We start from the raw sequence: 23,681 nt of genomic DNA on the forward strand, positions 1-23,681 counted from the left end.
CTGTTCACTGTCTGCAGATCAATATGTCACAGCCTTACAATGAATATATTAGCAAGTGACAAGATATTAATAAAATTAGCTTTTGTATCGTTAGTTTAAATCATCCTTCATAATGAACTGCCAACAGCAACATGGACCAGTGCCTATGAAAAGACAAAAGAGGCCTAAGCAGACAAAAAAGGTAAAACATGAATACTTGATGCAAGTGCTTCATTAGATTGTTGTAGGTATTCTGTGAAAGATATTTGATTTCTTGTGTCTCTTTTTCTAATTTTATTTGCATCGTGTGTTGAAATCGGATCTCCATGGTCACTTTCGATCCTGGAACTTTGATGTTGGAAATGGCCTGGATGTGCTATCTGTATCTCAATGGTGAGTACATTTCCTTCCTTATGAAAATTACAAATGGATTTACAAAGTAAAATTTTAAGTTCTGAATGCCTCAGAAGATATCTAATGAGAGACATGAATTTGTTGTGGGTATGCAAGCTGTCCTGCTGTTCAGAGTAATGTAGGCCTACTCTTCTCTTAAATAGTGCTATTATGTAATGGCATGATTACTCTGTTGTGCTACATGAACAAGTAGAGTAAGCTGGGGATGAAATTGTCAGTAATTTTATTACTAATTAACTGTCCAGACGTGGATCTATTTTTAAATACTCCTTATTGATATCGCTCCTAACTGCATTTTGAATGATTAGGTTTATTTATGATTTATGATATATTTGTGGCTGAATACATAATGCATCATTGATGCTTAACAAATTTCTTTTAAGTTTTGTTATGCCTTGGAGATATAAGCATAAACCAGGTTAAGCCAGTGAAGGCTGTTAAATCCGAACAGAAGGTTATAGTTAAGAATGTTGCCCTGAATCTGCTCTAGAGGGTTTAATTAGTGACTGTTTGAGGCATATAACCCAGAGCAATGAAGAGTATCATGCTCTTCTTAACTAGGTTATTAGCCTAAACTGAGTTTAGGAAGTAAATGCACTACCAGTAGCTGAACTCTAAAGAGGCTCTCTGGGACAGTCTGTCCTGATTTGGGTTTAAGCTTTTGCCTAGCATTTAATCTTCTGAACTTCACATGTGTGGATTAATTACTGCAAATGTCCTGTCAGTATCACAGATATTATGCAATTAAGCAGTGCAAAAGTAGCTGCAGTTCAGTTATTTTCCATTGTTGATGTTCTTGGTTGTGGCTGATGCTTGCTGTTTTTATCCAGAAGCTTCTCTTTGCTATCTCTCAGTAAGGTATGCCGCAGGCTAATCTTCCTGTAACGTGATCGCAGCAGAGACAAAAAGAATGGTTATCGATCCCTGAGAATTCATCACATAATGCTTCCTCAAGCAAGCCATAAAGTGCTGAATTACAGAAACGGTTAACAGCAGTAGACTAGATGTAAAAATGAATGTATTAATTATTATTACGAGTCTGAATTGTTGAATGAGTTACACTATTAAAGCTTGAGTGAAAATTCGGTATCGTGCTGCAAATTTTGCATTCTGATGCCCTACCCCATTTTTCTTGCAGAACATAAAGTGTGGTATATTTGTTTTAATGGAAGGGTACCTCCACTGGTGAAAAAAAATCACTGTTTTTTATTGCAAAAGTTAACACAATATTCTGAGGAACAGTTTTGCTTCTAAGTGGTGCAAAATCCACATCACTCTACATTATCATTAACACTTTCATTTGCAATGTGGATGGCTAACTTGCCAAAGAAGGTGTGAGAATAGTCTTATTTTTAATTTCTGGTAACATAAACCCACATCACTGAACTCTGATTTTGACTAAATGTCGAGAGCATGAGAGTTATTTGTGGATGTCTTGGTCTGAAATGGATTCTATCAGAGATGCTTGGTGAGTAGAAGAGTGGCTCTGAGGAGCATTGAGAAGGAAGGCACTCAGAGGAAAGAGACTTCGACTTGCTTAAGACGAGGACTCTGCAGAATTATGTTTTCTTAAATTGACTTGTTTCATATAGTCATGCAAATGCGGAATTTATCGGCTGGGGGATGCCCTTTGTCTGTTATTCATGAGGAATTATGCATCTGACAGAAGAGTTATATGGAAAAAGAAAACCAAACGTCAGTGAATTCTTACTCAAACTGCTTGAAGGCACAAGTCCAATACAGTTGCTAGACTGTGATGTACTGACATCAGTGTTTGTCAGAGTGCTTTTTTCATTGTTAAATGTTCTTCATGTCTTACATAGAGCATTATGGCTAAAACTGTTGAAGAGGGGTCTTAGCTCAACTCCATTTGCAGAAAGCAGTGATGTGCCAGTGTCACAGTCATCCATTAAGATTTACTCTTAGGATAAAATCTGAAATATTGTGCAGGTCAGACAATTTAAAGAGAGAAGTGCTATTGGTTGACGCCATGCATTTTCTCTCGTTTATCAATATCATGTTGGTGTTAAATGTTAATCCTCAATTTTTTCTTTTGTATGTATGCTTATTTGGATTTTAATTCCCAAACAGAGAGATGAAGAGTGGGATTTCCAATTAATACTCTATCAATCTATTTTATACATTAATAGTTTAGTAGAGGTGATATTTGAACTCAGTCTTAGGTTTGAAAGTCAGCCTTAAGTTTGTAACGGCTTATGATGGGGGTAAGACAGATGTTGAGTAGCAGCAAGCTCACACTAATCTTCATGGAGGGGTCCCATGAGTGTGGTGCAGGTGTGAGGCAAAATGGTATTAGGGACAAAGGTTTTTGAACCTGAGATGCGGTAAGTACTTGTGAGCGCTGCTGAAGGTTTATTGACTCTTTGATCGTTATTGCCCTCCATTAATCCTATTTGTACATTTCCCTTTGGCCTCAAAGCACATCAGTTTTTTTATGTATTTGACCACAGATAACTGTTATTGTACCCCTGAAATAACTATGGGCAGCAGTGTGGCACAGTCATAAGGATTTGCAAAATAAAGTTTGTTACTCTGATTTCCAGGTAGGGCCTTGCTGTTGTACCAGTGAGCATTGCACTTTAATCTGAATTGTCTCAGTATCCATCTAAGTCGTTCTGGATAAAGGCATCTGCAGAGCAACTAAGTCATGCAATTACTTGCTTTTGGGTCATTCCATGCCAACTCACCTAGGACCTCCCAGTCCATGACATGGATTTTCTTGAAAAAATTCATGTAAAAACGTCATCACTAAGCAGGCTCAATAGGTATCACACAGAGATAGAAAACCTTGAAGTCAACATTGTACAAATATCTACCTATGAAATAAAACCACTGAATCAAAATTTCGTTGCAAGAAAGTAGAAACTAGTGGAGATATTCATTTTTGAAAATTGAAAATTCTTCGTTTGGGTAAAAAATTATTTATTTTTATTAATTTGATTACTATAAAACATTCAGCAACAACTATTTACATGAATACATGTTGCAAATTATCCTTAGGGTTTCTTGGATGTTCAGTACAAATTTCAACCCAATCCAGTGAAAAATAAGCAATTGGTGAGGCTTATAATACACATACAAAGAATTGCAAAAATGATGAAATTTAGCTCCGAGGGCCAAACTTCACAAATTCATAACTAAAAAAGTATTTGAAATAGAGCTATAGGATTTTGCAAGGTCCCATGAATTTAATAGAAGTTTTTACATGAATTTTTTTGAGAAAATCCATGACATGAACTGGGAAAAGTTATGAATTCTGGCTGAGCTGGCATGGAATGACCCTTTTCATTTTTGTCTTATTGCCATGACACTGATAAAATAGTTGATTTTAGATAAAATAATATGAAATAAGATTTTGAACTGTGAATGACAAAGTTCATTGCTTTATCATGACAGGGCACAGCCCTCTTGTTAATTAGGCTTGATGTGCTGTACACATTTTTCACTGGTATGTCACATATGTTAAGTCTGCCACAAGGGTCTAATTATATCCTTTACCAGAGACATAAGTGGTGATACATGCTGTTCTGGAGTTCTTCTCTGTGAAGGGGAAGAATATACAAAGCCTCTGAGACTGGGGTTGAAGGTTAAACAGACTGCCAAACTCTTTCACTTTAACAGGCATTATACACTACTGTGAGTATCTGTTGTTGTCAAAGGTTGAAGGAACTCACAACACAGATCTACTTTTTTGACAGTCCATCAGTAAATCTTTTTTTGTGTAAAGGAAAACAGTTTGATTTTATTGGACATTGAACAGTGGGAGGTCAATTTTGACATCAGAATCTCTGTAATGCTTGGCCAGGAGTCTGGGATGCACATCTATGATCACGTTTTGTTTTTACATCTATGGTGGGAAGCTTCAAACCACATGCAGGGTAAAAGTAGAGTTCTGAACAGAGATGGTTGCAGCCTGGCTCGGCATTTTATCGTCTAGTGATAAGCCAGCTTTTTTTCACATACTAGTGACTCGCAGTTTTGTGTGATCACATGTGAATGATATGGAGCCTTGTTTCCTTTTAAAGCGGTCCTGCAGTGATGACACTTTAGTTATCAACGGTTATTTTTGGCTGGAAGAAGAGGTCTGGCATCTGTGACTACGCATTCATTGAAGATGTGTCTGAGAAACTAAGCTCCCAAAAATCTATGTACGGTGTGATTCAATCCCTGGCTCTGTAGTTTATCCTTCGCTTTGAATCACAAATTTAAGCAAATTTTTGGTGCTTTCTGGAATTAACAAAAATACTGCAAAGTAATGAAAAAGTCATGTAAGTTTAGCTATCCCTTTGATCTTCCAGTGAGGTCTGGATTTTCGACTCCGGTGAGGAGCATGATTTACAAAGGAAGCCTGTATAATGTAGTATGTTTAAGAAGCCGGGTAGTGCTGGTGATTTCACATTCGGATTGTTTAATAAAAAAAGGACTTTCATCACAGAACTATCGTTATATACGGAATATAATAATCCCACAACCATAATTCTTAAACACTGTATGTAACCACCTGTGTTAATAATTGTAAATAGTATACTCGATTACATAAACATACGTTTTTTTTATCTTGCTTTATTGTGCATGGAAATAATTTATGTAGTTTCCACTGTTGTGCTTGATTTGTACAAAAACATATTTCACTATCTATACTTGTTTCTGCAAGTCTCATTTATTAGACAAATAATATCCCATGAAGTTACATTTCATGATGTGGAAATTGTCTTACTCATTCAGAGCAAACCACACAACATATACCCGAACATCAATCAAGATGCTCTGTTGTAGGACACAGGAGTGGGTAAAGGAGATGGTCTGTATGTGTTCACAAATATGGTGATGCAGATGTGCAAAAAACATGCATTATATAAGTATGCTTACAAGTATATCACTGAGTGTTGAATGTACTCAGCAGCAACCCATTCTTGACTTGGCTTTACATGCAGCAGTTAGAGGTAATTGCACATTATGCTTTCTCTCCTTGTCTGACATCAACAGTCCCGGAAAGTGTGTCATGTTTGGGTTTGATAAAGCCCCCACATGCTGTTCAAGCAGGTGGATGCACTGTGATTGGCTGTGAGGCTCTTAATTTGCTTGTTACATCTTTATTGACCCCAGGCTGCGATTATCATTGCTTTCTCAGCCTCAGCCAGTGTGTGTAGAATTCTGTGGATTTGTGAAAAGAGGGGTATGACATTACAAGCTGTTCTGTGATACAAAAAGCGTTACTGGCATCATGGGTAATTCAGTTATTTATTAGCCAAAATGACTTCCTCCTGCTGTCTTTCATCTATTTCACTTGTGTATTCCATTTCCACTTCTATGTAATTTGCAGGCTCTGTTTTAATTGTGCACATCTGTGTTTAAAGGAGTTTAGTTGTTCTTTATGAATGTAAGGTTGAACTCAGTCTCGGCTTAATAGCGTTTATGAAATGGTTCATCTTTATGCGGCTTTCACTAACTATTTGGGGAATGTTGACCTGCGACGTCACTGGCTGATAAGACATCCTGCTGTCTGGGAATGCTGTGAAGTGTCAGAGCAGTATTTGATTCAATTTATAAAGCAATAACTTTTGATGACCTTAAAACACTTCCACAAAATCTTAAACCTTCCTTTCTCACTCTCCGTTTGAAGAGGGCGTTATTGAAAAGCACAAGAAAGGCTGGTCGTAGAGCGTTGCTTGGTAGAAGTGCTTCAGTGCTCTCCGCTTTTCCATCTCCCAAACTCATCAACCCCGTCAGGTTTGAGTGCATGCCCACTATTAACCGCAAGAGGTGGAGGGGAGAATGCATTGACTCATTAGACAGCATAACACTTGAACACAGGTGCTCTAAATCGGTCTATCCCAAATTTGCTGTGTTCCTGCTCTGGTGGTATTGTTTCCACATTGCCAAGTTAAATAAGCGTACCATTTCCTGCACAGGCATTTGGTCTGGCAAGGGCATTCTGGTTAATACAATCCTTATGATATCCTTAAACGTATTCAGCACAGGTGTTTGAAATGTTAATTCAACTCATTTGGGCACTGTTGGAGCTAGTACAAGGAGTTTGCAGATAGTGCTGAGGTCAACGTCAGTATTACAAGTGACAGAATTGCCAATACACTGTATATTGTGCTGACGAACAGATGCTTCCTCAATCTGTCCTATCAAGGCCATCTTATTTAGTGGTACATAAGGCTGAGCCGGTGGAGGTGCAGAGAAATAGAGATGTGCATGTTGCCTCTGGGTTACTAATGGCCGATGGAGGGCATAAGCATCTGACAGAGTGGAAATGGCTGTGATCAGACCCCAGAGAGACACAATCCCAGGCTAGGATTCAGCAGGATTACCTTCACACCTCCTGTCCTTCCACCCGGGGCCTCATGGATAATTCATATCAGACAGCACTCCCTTGAGTTTTAACCAGACACAGACTTACAGGCTCCAGGTGCCTAAAAATCTCACCATGCTTGGCATCGTGGAATGTGAGATTTTCCAAAATCATGTCCAGGGTCCTGCTGTTTATCATACTGTCCCATGTCTTTTTTTTTTGAACACTCAGCAGGTATAAGCTGCACTGTAGTCAGAAGGCTTTTTAATGAAGTGTTTTCCTTGTATAAGGCACTAGAAGTAGGTGGTCTTTCAACCAAATCCCTTTTATTCCATTCTTCAATGCCTCCCTTTTTTTTAACAATCATTTAGAATAGTACAAGGTAGAATTTGTGGCTAGTGTGATTCTTGATCTGACACTGCCAGCTCAGAGCAACGGTTTATTCATGCGTCAGGACAACAGTAATAGATCCATTAAATGCTGTGACAAGTGAGTGACAGCAGTGTTGCGTTCCTGCAGAAGTGATAAGTTCATCTGGGCACAAAGCCGCTCAGAAGCTTTGTACACAAGGCAGTGAGTGACAATAGGGCCTTCACTGCTTCTTCGCGGTTATTGTTCTTGACAAGTCATTTTCACAGTCAGTGAAGATCCTGTGCTATGGAAAAGCAGTTGAAGCCCGGTATGAGGTTGCTGGCTATGCATACCTGTACTTTTGTTGATGTGTGATTTTGAGTAGGGTCAGCTGTGCTCTCTTTGATACTCTGAATAACTGACCTTTATTGCACTGGTGACAAGGCAGCTGTTACGGGCTATTGGGTGGCAGGAGTCTGTCAATTTGAGTGAGTACCAAGGGAGGCAAATGGATGCATGCTTTCTCAGTTTTGGTGAATCACGGACTGAAAGAAGTGCAAAAGGTACCCGAAAACTTAAGTGTTTGTGGTCTGCAAACCACGCATTTCCCTGATAGAGATGAGGAGCCTGGGCTTTTCTCCAGAAAATTGGCAGATCACACCCCAGGTAGAAAACTACAGTTGTAATCTTGAGCAAGGCATCATTTCAGTTAATATCAAGCTATATGACTGAGGTTTTGCAATGTTAAATTAGAAAAGATGTGTACACAAATAAAACTGCAATCCAGGAGAGCTTGAGTGTCTCGTGTTGTATGGGTAGCACTGACTGACTTGAATTCTGCAATTAAACTCTCATTAAGCCCAACTAAATATGTTATATATATAAAATATAAATATATATACATTTAGAACAGGGGATCACAAGTGGAATCAAACAAACCTTTTATCCCTGCTTAATAAGGAATCTTGATTCTGTTCATGCCAGTAAAGAAAAAACTGTCTTTGTGTATTAGAAATAGACGTTTCAAGCTGAAGCCAAGAATGAAATTTAAGACAACAAATTCTGTATGGAGGAAAGCACTGCCTGTTATTTTGTATGGTTTAAGTATGTGATTTTATGGGATTTAAATCCTTAAAGATAACAGGCTTTACTTTACAGCTTTTGTGTAAAGCCTTTTGTCAGTAGTAGAGCAGATGTCACGCTTGTGCTTCACCTGTTGTCACTTTTTCATTTTATTGAGGATTTGAAAAGCACCCTATAGTCACTCTCACATTTTGATGTACTATCAACTGTGTATTGTTAGTTCATATTGTTCTTAGTACAATTAAAATGCATCTCCACCATTCAAGGTAAGACAAGGTCTTTGGTGAGAGGACATTGTAAATTCTTAATGGAAATTCAAAAGGATTTTTGTGTGCTTGTTATTAGAAATCTCCCTGCTGCACAAAGGCAGACTGTGAAATTATGTTGTTTGAGCACTGCAAACTCCATGAGATAGTGAATTTATTTTAATTGAACTTCTTTTCTCTCTGTTAATTGTAGTTACCACTTTGCAATTGGCAGCCGTCATTACCGGTACATTAATGTTACTTGTCTGATGCAGTAGGGAACTGATTGCAGAAACTGGAAGTAATTACAGGAGGCTGAAGTGCTGTTGTCTGTTTGAGAGCTTCAATACCTATGTGGTACCTGTGTGGTAACAGTAAATTACAGTTGATTGTCTTGCCGCAAGCAAGACAGCAGGAGGTGTGGACCAGTCCCTTTATCAGCATGCTGAGCTGTGGCTCCCGATGAACGTGATCGCTGTGCTCACGCACTGTATGCACACGCACACAGATATTGCACACAAACCACATGCACAAACAGACACACACACACACACACACACACACAGGCAGACACAGTGACCCCTCTCCCATCCCACTCATCCCTGTGGGCCATGTCTGCGCTGTCGGTGACTCATCTCCGCCGTGGGGGCACGGGCTTCCTCTGTCGCTCCCTCTGCGTGGGCCGGCCCACCTCACTCTGCATGGGACTGGTTGGGATGTTTCAGGAAGAACGAATTGGCATCCTGACCCAGATCCAGAATTAAAAAGCCTCCCCTGACAAATGGCTCACGTGCCTTAGGTATTAGTACTGTACTGTATCTTAGTGCTGTTTTTTGATTTATTGCTTTATTGATAATGTGTTATGTTCTGCTCTGTATTTTTGCTCTTTTTCTTGCAGCTGTTATAGCTCACACAATATGTATTTTACCATGGTGGCTTTGGGCCCCTTCTGTACCTGGAATTAAACTGCTATTTTTCAGATCCGATTGCTGTCAGATAACAACCCCATGCCCCTATATCTGGTTCTAACATGTGTTCCATATCTGTCCCCTCCATACAGCATGTGATTTTCTTTCTCTCACTATACGCAAATAAGGTAGCTTTCCATGGGTGCATGGAAGATTGTGGTACTTTTGTTAATTTATGCCATTGTGTGGGGGAAGAACTGTTTTAGACATAGCAGGCAACAGAGACAAGGCTATGTGGGCCTGGGATAACAGCCGGGGGGGGGGATATTGTCCTGTTGTTCGATAATCAAGACTGGCTTGAAAAAGGCATACATTTGAATCTGTTTGTCAGCAGCTGCGACCTCACCTCATGTGGAAACAAAAGCAAAATATTTGAGGAGATTTCAACTGCATGCGCTTTCGCTTGCCAAACGGGTGTACACTTGGCTATAACATGGAACAGATGCATCATTGTCCATCTCCAGAGGTGGTCAGTGAGAGCCAATCTTGATTGGATCACAATGTTTTTTCTTTTTTTGCTTCTACAATTCACCAGAAATATCTCACTCAGTGTGGTCACAATCAGTTACCACAATGTATCTTAATACCAAGTGTAGATGTGGCATTGGAAACTGCTCCGACTAAGAGCATATACCAAATAAATAAATAAAGGCAACTTTTTATGCTCATGCATTACAATATTCTTCCTTCAGTAATGACCGAAATATGCACACGTCTTTGTGTTGTATTATGAAATGGGTTCACATGGTGCTGTCGGTGTTGTATTACTCCTCTAGAGCGGCTGCTTTGTCATGACTCCACTCTTCACACCACACAACCCTGAATAACCTATCAGGCTCGCCGCAATCTCGTGGGCTGTGAACGATGCGGCGAGCCTAGCCCGGGATTGAACTGCTTTTCTCCCACTGCTCTCTGCACTGCCGCAGGGACCAAGCTGTCAAACCAGGAAAAACCTCAGCCACTGATCAGGCCCCTTTCCGCCCCTATGCTGAGATGTTCAATGCAGCAGGGGCCAGATATCACAGAGGTCCAAAAACACATAACAGGAAGAGATTTAAAAAAATCAGAAAGGAATTGCATGTACCATGAATAACTTGTCTTTGTGTCTGTACGATTCAAGTTTGCATGCAAAGATTAATGCCGGAGGAAAAGTCAAAAGGGAAGGCTTGTAATTTAACAGGACATGGTCAGCAGTTTTTGAACTGTTCGGTCCATGAATTAAATATTAAGAATGGGGGGAAGTCATAGTGCATCAGCAGACTTACTGTGTAGTGTAAAGCTGGCAGACAGATGATTTCCATGAGATCATGAGATTGGAGCAATTGCTTTGTACCTAATCAGACAAAATCCGTCTCTCCACAACTGAATTCATCCTGCTGCTGCCATCATCTATTACATCATCAATAAAGACAAGTGAGCCAGTTCCAGAAGCAGCCATACATGCCCAGGCCATGACATTACCTCCTCCATGCTTCACACATGAGGTGGAATGGTTTGGATCATGGGCAGTTCCTGTCTTTCTCCACCCTTTTGACTTTCCATAAGTGAATTTCCATAGGTGAAGGTTTTTTTAAGTCTCATCTGTCCATAAAACTTTGCTCCAGAACTCTTCTGGCTCGTCTCTGTATTTTTTGGCGAATTCTAATCTAGCCTTTCGATTCTTGCTGCTGATAAGGTTTGCATCTTGCAGTATACCTTCTATAAGTCTGCTGTCGAAGCGGATTGTGATACTTGCACTGCACTCTGTAGACTGTTGGTGATGTCACTGATGGTTGTTTTAGGGTTTTTCTTCACAGCTCTTAGGATTTTTTTGTCATCAGCTGTGTTTATTTTGAAGTCCACCAGTGGTTTCTTTCTTTTTTTCTGAACTTTCCAAACTGCTGTACTTCATTTAGCCATTTCCTGTGCTATAGTTCTTAATGATTTTTTTCTTACAGATTAGCTGTTTCTCTGCCATAGTCAGTTCTCTGGTTTTCATGCTGGTGTGTCCCTTCTTGCTCCAAATGCAGTCTCCACAGATGAAAAGACTGAAATCAAAGCTAGCTACCCACTGCCCTTTTATGTGTGAACAATGCATGCAAAAGGAAACACCTGAGCAATGAGTTACACCTGTCTGTCACTTGTTAACTTACTTTTGCACACCTGAAGATGGGAGCACTCACACAAAAACAGCCATTTTTCAAAAATGGTAAAATGTATGTGCGTGTGAAGACCATTAAATAAAAGTTGATAGTTCCTACTTTTATTTCACACTCATCTTTTCATTTCAAATCCAAACACCCCAAGTTAATGGCAAAAATTACACATTCCGTTCTACCATTAACATACTTCTGGAGGACACTGTACTTGTGAAAAGGTGGCAGAGAGAAAAGGAGGCCCATAGGGGAACAAGTCATAAATTTTGCCTCCCTGAAAGCTGCTTTACCATGATACACGAGGCTGCCGATAACCTGCCGCCGGGAGATGAATACGGGAGGCAGGAGAGTGATACTTCACACACCTGCCATCAAAACGCCAGTGACATGAAATTCATGTAGCCTGTGAATGAGAAGTGTTGCCACAGCGTATTCTGAGAAAACAGTCCTTCAATTTGCCAAGATCCATTATCGTCTTCGCTCGAGATGCTTTTAAATTGCCTGTCATAATGGCCTCTGATACCATGATTCAATGCACCGTCCGTCATCGCTCTCTCATTTTCTTATACTCCGCACACATACTGTAGTTTTTAGATGGGTTTCTGCATGGAAGACTGGTAGACTGCCGTCATGGATACTACATGATCTTTCTTCTAATGTGCAATGTTTATAGTACTCTTTTTACCTTTGGAAACTGAATCCAGTTATCTTTATCTGATGCAATACACTCCATTTTTTTAATCACCCTTCGTAACTGAACATTTCAGTGCTCTGCTGGTACATTTGTGTTATGAATACTAATTAAGTGTGCACTGAATTTGTGGTCATTTTCTTACTTGGTGGCTAAAAATTAAATATTTAAATGTGAATAAATATGCTACTCATTGTACACGGTGACCCTGCACCTGGCATAAGAAATGATGCATTGATAGTATTCAGTTTATCTTTTTCTCTGCCATTCCCTAAAGAAATGTATGTTTTATACCCTTGTGTGAATTGTGCCGTGCAGTAATGATGTGTTGAATAGCCAGCTATTATGATGGCAGGAATAAGTGTGCATTGCTGTGGAATAAATGCAAAAATCAATACCGTCGTATGGATCGTGTAGTGTCCTTGCCGGATTGGATCACATATTGTCTCAGATTAATGGCGTTACAGCAGAATTTAACTGGCCAAGCCACTCCGCCTTGGAAATTAGATTGAAGTCAATATACCTGTCTACATATGTCAATATCACCGTCAAAGTACTTTGTCGACTGCCACCAGTAGGGTCACGCTAAGAAATGTTATGTATCTTCAAAAATTACTGTGGGTATGTCTTCATTTTTGATGTGTCTGAGAACCTAAAGTACTATTTCTATGCAAAATTATGTTACATCTTATGAATGAGATCAACCAACAAAGGTCGGTTGGGATGCCAGTTGTCTGTTTTTTTTTCCCCTCAATTTTCTTAACGTTGTTCATTTCCTGTTACAGTAAAATAATGCTGTCTATTGATTGTTTCAATAAGTTAAAGCACAGGCTACTTTGTACCCCTCTGTGGGATCATTTGCTAGGATGTAACATAATTTAATACAACACAATCATGTAATGTTGATCAGACATATACAAAGGAAATAAGGAATCTTGGATGGGCCACCATTCAGATCTTGATGGGGAGATCTCCAGTTTTACTCTCCTGTCTAGTATGCAGATATTTATTGAAATGAGGTCCCAGGCAACGGATAGCAATCCTTCAGGGACAAGCCTGGGAACAGCCCAGAGAAATTCTGTCTGACTGATTTTTTTCTGTCAGCAGCTGTCCCAGTTGTTCTTGTTAATCAGTTTGGGGGTTTTGGTATTTTTTTGGAAAGCAACCGAGCAGTCATACTTGACAAAAGCTTGAAATTGTAAATGCAAACCCTGTAATCTCCCCTCTGTTTGGTAATGTGATGTACCACTCAGCTGAGTTGGTTCAGAAAAGATGCCAAGAGGATTTTCCATACAAAACGGCAGCTTTGGAAGGTACACAAAGGCCGGGCTTTTATTGAAATGTCAAGGCATAATGGCACCCCACAAGAAGCTATCATCTCATAGAGAGAAAACATCTGGGTAATTAAGACACACGGAAAACATTTTAAAGCGTGTCAAATATACATTTCTTTAGTTAATTTTATGAACACTGCAACTTTACAAATTGATGTGATGTTTTTCATGCAGTTGACTAGCTTCTCAGTGGTGAAAATTTTTACATTTACAATTTTTTAAGATTTTTTAAATACATGTAACAGATTTTGGTGAGACATTTAACATTGGTACAGGTACAAATATGCCAAAGATGGGTCAAACTCCCATTGTAGTGTCACAGAAAAACATTTTTTTCCCCTAAAGTACAATTGCAGCAGATGAAATTGGTGGGGCTGAATAGAGAGGCAAATTAATATCTTAATAGATAGAATTGCATGGTCAATGAGAGTTTGACTTTCTGGGTTTTTAGAGACTGAATATGTTGCTACCTTAATTCAGGCTGTTATGATGCCTGAAATTGATTGCTGTATGTGGGTGGGGGGGGGGGGGGGGGGGGGGGTTACTGTGCTTTTCAGGTTAAGTTACTTTCAAATAGTTTCTTCTGATCAAGACTATTTTTTTTTTTTTTTTGCAAGGAAACATGACAAGAATGGTATTTTGTGCTGTTGAGCTTGGCACCTTCTTTGAATACATAATTTGGCTTTAACTGTAGATGCACAGTAATACATAACTCAAAATGTGTCCACACGTAATTGGTTTTATTTATTCATGTTGTTGAGATAATGAGATTTCAGTCTTCATTTAAAAAACACTGCCAGGGAATTGGTGCTTAGCACCACTGATGATTTGTTGAGTGGTACTTCACCCAGTGTTTATATGAAGTCTTTGCTTTTATTAAACAAAGGTTATTGTGTCATTTTTTTATAAAAAAAGAGGAAATTTTAAATATCCTTATGTATACTTACTGTATATCCATAGTTAATTGTGTAAGTGATGATCCAACCATGCAGTCTTTGCTTATAGTAAATAATGTCTTTCAGATAGACCTGTAAGCCCACACACATCATTATTCAGGATACTGGAAGGCAACTGGCTTTGTGTACATGTGATTTTCTGATCCCCATGTGTTACCTGGTCTCTTTTTTCCTGGTGTTTAAAAAAATGCACATTAAGCTCTGATTAAACTGAGATTGCCTTGCCTCCCGCGTCAAGTGCAGCCCAGCATTTAATGAATTTGCTCACTCAGATATCTTTTCAGCAGATAATTACGTGTCTGTATGTTAATGAATCACACCTCGGCAGGGTAACCACAGGGGACCGTCAAAATGACACGTTAACTGTTGGTGCAGGCTGAATGAGGAGCGTGTTTCTTTGATCGGCCGTGGTGTTGGCCAGGTGTGACGCTCTGCTGTGTCCGCTTCCAAACGAACAGGGAGGGATGGCATTAGAGAAACACAGCAGGGAGGATATGCTGCCGAAGCCACCAGTTCTTGTTTGCAGAGAAACATCTGGAAAGTCATCAAAGCTTCCATACACATTCAGAGGGCTTTTTTAATGTCAGGAGTATGTGTGCACTGAAATAGTAATGGCAATAAAAAGTACAATTACTGAATAATCAAAGAAGCCTGTGGTGATGACAGAGACCCTCTCTTCCTCCATAGCTGCTGCACAGAAGGGTGTTCACTCTACAAGGTTTTGGGCCTTGGAAACCAACCATTGTAAACGGTAAAACTAGGTTATCTGTCTCAAAGCAAAGCTATTTGTGTTTTACTAGGTCAAACATTATATGGCATGGTAGATTTGTAAAAATGATATACTGTTCACATGCACTGCACATCTTAAGCATGTCAGATGGAGAATTTAAAGTCATCTTGTAACAAGTAAATCTTGTGACAAAGGAACTCAAAAGACCAAAAGTCAAAACTAAGCCAGAATCAACACATATTTAGACCTTGAATTGATTTGCTTTGGGTTAACCACTTTTATAAGCCCTTTGATGCCCATGGAATGGCAGTATTAGTGAAGCAGTGGCCGGTTGTCGGACACTTGGCTGCCTGTAGGACAGAATCTACCCTCAGGAGAGTATTGGCCAATACCCTGGACTTTCCATGCCAAAAAGTATGCTCAAGGCCCCAAGTTTTTCTGAAACTGGTAACTTTCCAAACTATATCCTCTGTTGTGCAGAATCTTGATTTTAAACATCTATTGCATTTCTTTTGGGACACAGCAAGGACACTGTTGGCTCAAATATGCTTTGAACATCTGAAATTGTGGAGCCCATAGTCTGAGCTCTGCTATTTGCAAAGAGAATATTTTAAATGCATAGAGGAAAAAAAAAACCCTTAAATCTTAAGTTAATTAATAACATCTACAAACGCATGTCTTGTATCCATGAATCAGTGTCCCATGTGTTTACTTCATGCTTACATAATACAGAGGCTTTCACCAAAGAATTTTAATTTCAGTGACTAATAATAATTCTTTGTTAACAGAAAGGTTTGAAATACCATGCTTATAGAATTAGCTTGTTTTGGTAGTTTAATTCATTAGCGTTAGATTAGTTACTTCAAGTGCCCATTTACTTTGTCTCTTTTCAAAGCATTTGATACATTTGCCTTTCCCGTTTCCACTAAAGACCACTTTTAGTTTTTGTCATACATCATAATCTATAATTCTAAGAAATATTATCCAAAGCATTATAACCTCATAATTTCTATGATCATCTCTCTTAATAACTACAGGCTGAATTGTCGTAGTCTTAAAAAAAGAATATTGTAGACAGCACAACATGAAATAATCTCTGACTTGGAGTGAGCTGAAAAGCAGTTGTATGGCAACAGATGCCAAAGCAGCGGAGACTCCGTGACCTGTTCTTTCAACATCAGGATCCGTGAGGCATTGCTAAGCACACACACACACACACACACACACACAAAGTGCAATTATGAGGGAAGCGCAGAGCGTCCGTGCTGAAGCAGTTCTCCGGTTTCACACTGGCCCTGCATGGCTCAGATGTGCCAAAACACTTTAATTAAATGTGCACTGGTGTGTGTGCATGTGCATGAATCGTAAGAGCGAGGGATAAGTTGGCCCTTTGAAAATTGGGCTCAGAATATTGGGAGACACTAGAGCATGGGATAAACGTGTGACCAAGAACTGACCGAAGATATTTCCCTGCTACGCTCTCCTCTTGAACCTCTGGCCTTCTGAATGGATGTGAGGGACTTGGATTAGGGTGCGAGTGCACTGAACCTCTTAGATGGGCTGGACAGAAGGATAACTGTAGTGACAGATCATCGAGAGGCTGCCAGGCTGTCTGAAATTTTATAGCAGACGTACTGAGAGGAGTGGAATGTGTTGGGCAGTGTCGCCAAATCAATGATTAGCAAGAGCATTTCCTGTCAGAAATATAAAAGGGATATATAGGAAGAATTTCCATGGAATTTGTGAACGTTGAGATGTTTCTCTAGGGAGCAATTTCTTCATATTATGTGAATTATTAAAACGACCAATCCATTTATTTCACCTGAAAAACTGAGATGTTTTCCTATAAAAGCTGCTGTGTCATGGCCTTTTACTATCAGAATCGTGAACACTTGCCATAGGTTATTAATGGGTTTACCATAAAAGCACAGAATAGAGGAAATGTAAAAAGAAATAGCTGAATTAATGCTTAGGGAACTCAAGGGTAAATATCTCTAAAATATGCCGTCTTGACAGAACAGAGACTGGTGTGATTTAATCAATGCAATCGAATTCTGGTGTTCTCTTGAACTGTTCTTATTTCGTTTTATTACAATGCTATATCCCCGGTCTAAAAATCCCACTTTCATTTGATTGAATACCCCAGGGACATCCTTCACTATGGCATTAGTATAATCTATTCAGTGCATGACTAAGCATTGGCAAGTCATTTCTGCCAGAAGCCAAGCTGTTGATTTTAATTAGCACCTTTTCTTGTTAAATGCATGTAAAACATAGGGTAGGTGGACATTGTATAAACTGCATGTTGACAAATCCAAAATGATTCATGACATGTTTATATTTATTGCATTCATAGATGTTATTGTCATGAATTATGTTCTATTAGAAAACAGAAACGGCAGACTTATTCAGGCTGCATGTTTTGGAATACAGTGGACTCGGCTTTTAAGACTCACATCCGTTCTGGACAATTTGATTATTATAAGTGGCTGAACCTTAAGAGTGGAGTTCCAAATGAAGGGGTAAAATGAATGTTTATCAATTAAACAATGCTTTTCTTTTAACCAGTTGATCAATTAAGCAATCTCTTAAAACATGCAACAAAACATATTTGAAGTATTCATTATTTTTGTACCATCCTTTATTAAATAACATAAAATTATGTGACTCACCTTATTTGAATGTTACTGTGCAAATGAATGGAAGCCTCCGAGTTAGAATGCAACAGCACTGTCAGTGTACTAAATTAACACACAAATTAAATTTTTTCTCATGCTAATTATTTTAGAGTGTCACCAGTATAGCTGCTGCTGTGTTGCCTGGGATGTGACACCTCTGTAGTTTATCAGAGAATTTTATACAGTGGAGGATCACATGTGTTTTTTTCATTGGTCTGAAGATGACTCTGAAGAGAGGATCTTTCTTACTCCTACCATGTTGACTGACTTAGCACTTAGCTAAACTGAATGGGTTTTTTCCTCATATTTAAGGTGCTAGGTGCCTTGGTATTTAGCAGCCAAGCTGCAATAAGAAGGACATTGTTCTCCATTGTCTACAACATTACATGTTATGAGCAAACCCAAAGTGATTCTTATAAGAGTCAATATGGCTGCCTGATTGTCATAAGCAGAGTTTTTAAACAGCATTGATTTTAATTAGATAGGTTTTAATTAGTATAGGAATTTTTAGTATAGCAATTTTTCTGTCCTGGTGTTTTTGAATACTGTATGCGGTTCTTATTTCTGTATTTCTATAAGTGAAGTGTAATTTTGTAATTGTCTTGGCACTGTTGGTGTGAATGGAAATGAACTTCGAATGTATTTTTTTATTCACTCAATGTCAAGAATCAAATCCAGTTTATTAATAGAAAAATCCTCATAGAAGATGATTAGCAATATTGATTCATTGGTTCAGAATTTCAGTTCATTCCCAAGATTGAAATGGAATTGACACCAACTATGGCTTATAGTTGTATTTAGCTCAAATTCCAGTGTTTTTGCTTTATTTTATTTAGTGGTGTGGTATGTTAGGCATTGCAAACAAGGATTGTCACATGTAGCTCCTAAAAGAAGGAAAGCTTTCACCTTAGGTAATGAGGACTTGCTGATGAAGTATTCACCTCTGGACTGTAGTATTGCAGTCATCAAGGGTTATCCATGGAAAGAGAGCACCTGTGTGTATACGTCATAAAACTGAACGAGCTGCACCCCCACACTCCCACAGTACCCAGTGGCGTAAAAAATGAATTGATAAATACCTTTAATAGATAACCTCTGACTTAGAAGCAGATTTTCTGTTTAAACAAGCGCCACTGGAAAATGCGTGGATGCGCATAGATGTCTCCTGACCCAGGTCACTCATCAAGCTGCTTATGTTCGCATACAGAGGGATTTTCACAGGTGACCAGAAAACAAAATTAGCTTCCATAGATGCAAAGTGTAATAATTCAACCCTTGGATCATTCATTTACGGTGGCGTGTAATGCGGTTCTGTTTGTAGTTTAAGGGGAAACAGTACTGCGCACACGTGCTTCGTACAGAATGTTTTTTTTTATTCTTCTAGTAAGAGAGGGTCAGATATGGGAGAGGGATTTACTGGCTGTCTGTGGGTATCCCATAATGCTACGCTGCCCCGTTTCTCGTGCATCTTGGCAAGAGGACAGGCTACAGTGTCAGTCAGCAGCTACAGCTCTGGGGAAACTGCGTCTCACAAACCCGAAGGGAGGAGACGGGATACCTGGTAAACCCAACAAAATTAGCATGCCCCAAAACAAAGTGACATCCATTTGATGTAAAATGTGCTTTGTGTTAAATTATTCTTATTTTGTTCCTGAGTTTGGGCAAGGAAAAGTAGCAACGTTAAACATTCCTGGCTGTGCATGAACTAACATACAGCCTGTGACGGGTTGCCTGCCTTGAAAAATCTCTAGCTATTGTAGAAGCTATCCAGTTATACTTTATGAATGGATGTGATGAGCTTTGTCTGCGCGCAGTGAGACTGCATAAAATGGCCAGCTAGCCAATTCATTGGATAGCCAATCCATGAAGCTAGCTAGCCATCTAAGTAACGTTTAAAACAATATCTGACTGAGCTAGAAATGTATGCTAGGTGCTGGGTTAGCTGTGGTTTTCTGTGCAGTGTGAGAGAGGGTCCAGTGTCATGTGTATATGGATAGTTCGCCAGCATTCTGGTAACTACACTAGTCGTGTTAGGGCATTTCGACAGAAATGCTGCAAATACTGAAATATACGATTTATAGTTATTAAGCGTAAAATGAAATATCACGGTGTTTTGTAGTAATCGATAAAATTCCATAAGGAAAAGTTGTGTTATAACCGCTTACACTATACTGTAGACGAAAATTCCTTATGAAGATACCTGCAGGTTTATGTCTGATTTTTTTTCTGTGTACAGTGTGTGTGTTAGCGCGGCGACAGCTGCTTTCGGACAATTGGCAGTGCGATGACTGTGTTTCAGCTATCGGCGTGTTAGTTCTGCAATGCGGTGGGTGTGGCCTGGATGTACAGTAGCAGGAAGCGAGGAAGTAACGCTGCCACCGTGTATTCCGTCTGAGTGGGCATTTTCTTTCAGAAATCATGTGCAACAGAAGAACAGAGATAATTGTAGGTGCAGAAGATGCAGAAACTCAGGAAACACATCATCCATCGCACAGTTGTGTCACTATCCAACACTAAACCATGCATGAAGTCAGAAAGGCTACCATGGTGTATTGTTTATGCGTGGAAAACCTAGCAGTCATTAATCATGAGGTGGTGAAGGTGAAGGAATTTGAGGCAAATTGACTTGATTAATGCACAAATAGTTTCAGAAAATTTTGTGATCGTCTGTTCCCTTTTTTAACTTGTGTTTTATTTCGTCTATAGCCTTCTCAAGACATACTTGTGTACTTGGTGACCCGTCCACAAATGGGCCGTGTTATGGACTTGATTCCTTAGACGCACTATGCTGTTTTGTTATATCATTGCATATTCTTAGCTGGCGTTTTAAACCAGAGCGATTTGCATAGCTCTCATTTTTCGTGTGATCAATTTATACAACTAGACATTAACTGAAGCTGCTCAGGTCAAATGGATTGCATAACCGTACAACGGAATTCGAGAAGCGGCAACCTTTGGGTTACATACAACTCGTTAAGTTAACACTTTGAAAGTGAAAATTCGTGTCCAGTCTGGTGACGAATGGGTGTGGCCTGGGGACCGATCCCATATTCTGTTTTGACTTTGACATGTGCTCTTGAAGTTATATGACATCGCTGTGCTGCGCTGTAGTGGCTATTTAACATTTAATGCGAATCTTGGTCAGCTCATTAGCTTGCTAGTGAGGACAAGGAAACCGAGACGTCGTTTGCTGAAATTCTGCGTTCTCTGAATTACTCTACTACCACTTGAGACAAAATAATTTTCGCTGACATTTCTCCGTAAATTACCACAAAGATCATTTCCGTATTTCCAATTGGCCATCTCTGGAGCTGTGCTGTGCTTTTACAGATAACTGAAAACCGTGTCGGAAATGAAATAGTAAATACTGTATTTCCAATCAGTAAATTCAGTTTGAAGTGGTACTGGTGGTTTAAATCGTGAAATGAGCAGGCAGTAGTCAAGGATGGCTTCACAGCCTTGGTGAGTGCTGGCGATTTGAAGTGACTTCAAAGAAAAGAAAACTTAAAAGAAAAGAAAAATAAGAAGACCAGTAGCTTGTTTAGAACTGAGTTTTCAGATGTTGCAGTTGAGACAAATCATCTGTTTTTTCATAAACTATTGCAGCGTTTAGCTCAGGCCACAGTTTCTTCAGCGACGTAACCAGGTGGATATGGAGGTATTGTTGGTGTCACACTTTTCACGGTGGCTCAGGAATCACTGTTGATGTGGCATAAATGTGCTGCAGCAGATTTACTGATAAACTCTGCCTAAGCTTTTAAGAAGGTTTAAAACATCTGGGCTTGATTAAATGAACTGAATACTTTAAGCATAAATCATGTTCATCCGTGGGTTGAAGGATTCTCTTCAATTTTGTGGCAGTTGCACAATGCACAATGTCACATACATATCACATACATTTACAACATACAATATGTGTAAAAAAATTATTCACATTTCAAAGCCATAGGAAGTGAGATTTCAAATCAGATCAGCTTCAAAACTGTATTACAATATTGTTTCCTAAAAAGTGTTTAATCATTGCACCCCTTAATATTCTGAATTTTGTGAGTTTAATAGGCATTCTTGAGTTTTTTGTGAACCATAGAGCATGTAGATTTAGGTAACCCTCCAATCCATAGGAAAATGTACATCAAAACAAGCCAAAACATTCCTTTTTACAGAGTCTGGCTCTTAACTCTCCTTAAAATATATGACATTGCATTAAATATATGGTACAGTTCTTCCAAAAAACATGGAAAGATCTCCTGTTTGGATATGCAAAATTACAAAGCGTATTACAAAGACAATTAGGAACTACATCTGAGATGTGGTAAATCTAGGAATAATTAACTCATAAATGAAAAATCTTGATTCAAATTATACCCTGCAGTATTAGCAACTTTTTTGAAACATGAGTCTCTGGATTTTTAAAACTGTTGTTCTGATGTTGCCTACTGTTTCTCATCTTAGTTGCATCTGGGACACACATTATGGACTACTCATTTAAAACAATCCGCATATACTGAGTTTCTCAGTTTGAATTATGATATTTTGGGGTAGACACTAGCGATTTCATCCTGCCTGTTCCTCTCACACAGTGACTGCCAACTGGAAAGCTCATTAGCAGCATATCAGCAATATGGCTGTAATGATTAATGTCACTATCTGGAGGCGGTAGTTATGATTGTATTGTGTGAAACTATACTTTTCAGATCATTAACAAATTACATTGTGAAGAGTTACAAACTTTTTTCAGTGTTTTATTTTGGTAAAAATCGTTGTTTCAAATTTAAAATAAGGACAATAATGTGTTGCATTCTGTGTCAGAACTAACTTGAAAAAACAGCACTACCAACTGTTTCACATGTTCAGTGATTACAAGACAGCACGATTTTTCATAATGCAAATGAATTTTTTCTGCCCATCTGCCCACAACACTTTCAAACCGGTGTTTTAGAATGTAATTCAAGTGCCTGTTACTGTCAGAGCTCCGCCCCCCTAGCTGTGGTGTTTTTGTTTTTCCCTGTCCATGTGCTTTTTGTTTTTCCTTGTGTTCCAGCCCCGCCCCGCTCCCCGCCTGGTCCCTGCCCACCTGATTTCCCCATTACCTTCACCTGCCTGCCTGCCCACCTGCATCCCATCTCCTCATCAGCCCAGCCCTATTTCGACCCTGGTTGTTCCTGTCTTGTTTGCCAGTTTGTCTCAGCATTTTCGTACCTGTTTCGTTCCCGCAGTTTTTTGGATGTCTGATTTCTCCTTGTTTGACTCTGCCTGCCCTTCGTCTTCTTTTTCTGCCTGCCGTTTTGTCCCGTTGCCTGATCGTTTCTGTTACCGACCCTGCTTTTGTCCACAGACTGCCTTCCAGTTTTCGACCCTGCCTGCTTTTGTTTCGCAACTTGCCTGCCGTCATTAATAAACCCGCCTGGAACCTGAAGCTCTCTTGGTCTGTGACTGAGTCCTTGCCTGAGCCCTTACAGTTACTTACACTTACATAGTAACACACAAAGGATATTTTCTTGGAGTCCATTTTTTTGGTGTCATACCCTAGATTCTAGACATGACAGTTCTGTATGGTTCTTTTCAAAGACGGAAACTGGTCCAGAGTTCAGGTACAGCCTACTTATTTATGTATGTATGTATGTATGTATATATATATGTGTGTGTGTATGGCTTTTATTTTTCATAATATTCCATAGTATTTTCCATAAATTGTCCTCATGTATCAATAAGCAGATACATTGGTCTCCTGTAATATCCTGCAAAGTTCTGAGTGTTATGATGATTATTAATGTTGAACATGGCTGTTTCTCAGT

At 39.3% G+C, this 23,681-nt stretch overlaps 1 protein-coding gene across 1 annotated transcript in view; it reads left to right on the forward strand.

Moving 5' to 3' along the window:
- Positions 1-276: 276 nt before the first annotated feature.
- The window catches only part of LOC118773562 (band 4.1-like protein 3), an 81,570-nt gene continuing 58,165 nt past the window's right edge, over positions 277-23,681 (forward strand). The window contains exon 1 of the mRNA XM_036522555.1: positions 277-372. Within this exon, the coding sequence (XP_036378448.1) occupies positions 306-372 (67 nt within the window). The 5' untranslated portion in view covers positions 277-305. The remainder of the gene's footprint in view (positions 373-23,681) is intronic.

The sequence above is a fragment of the Megalops cyprinoides genome, chromosome 2, assembly GCF_013368585.1.
Source record: "Megalops cyprinoides isolate fMegCyp1 chromosome 2, fMegCyp1.pri, whole genome shotgun sequence".
NCBI lineage: Eukaryota > Metazoa > Chordata > Actinopteri > Elopiformes > Megalopidae > Megalops > Megalops cyprinoides.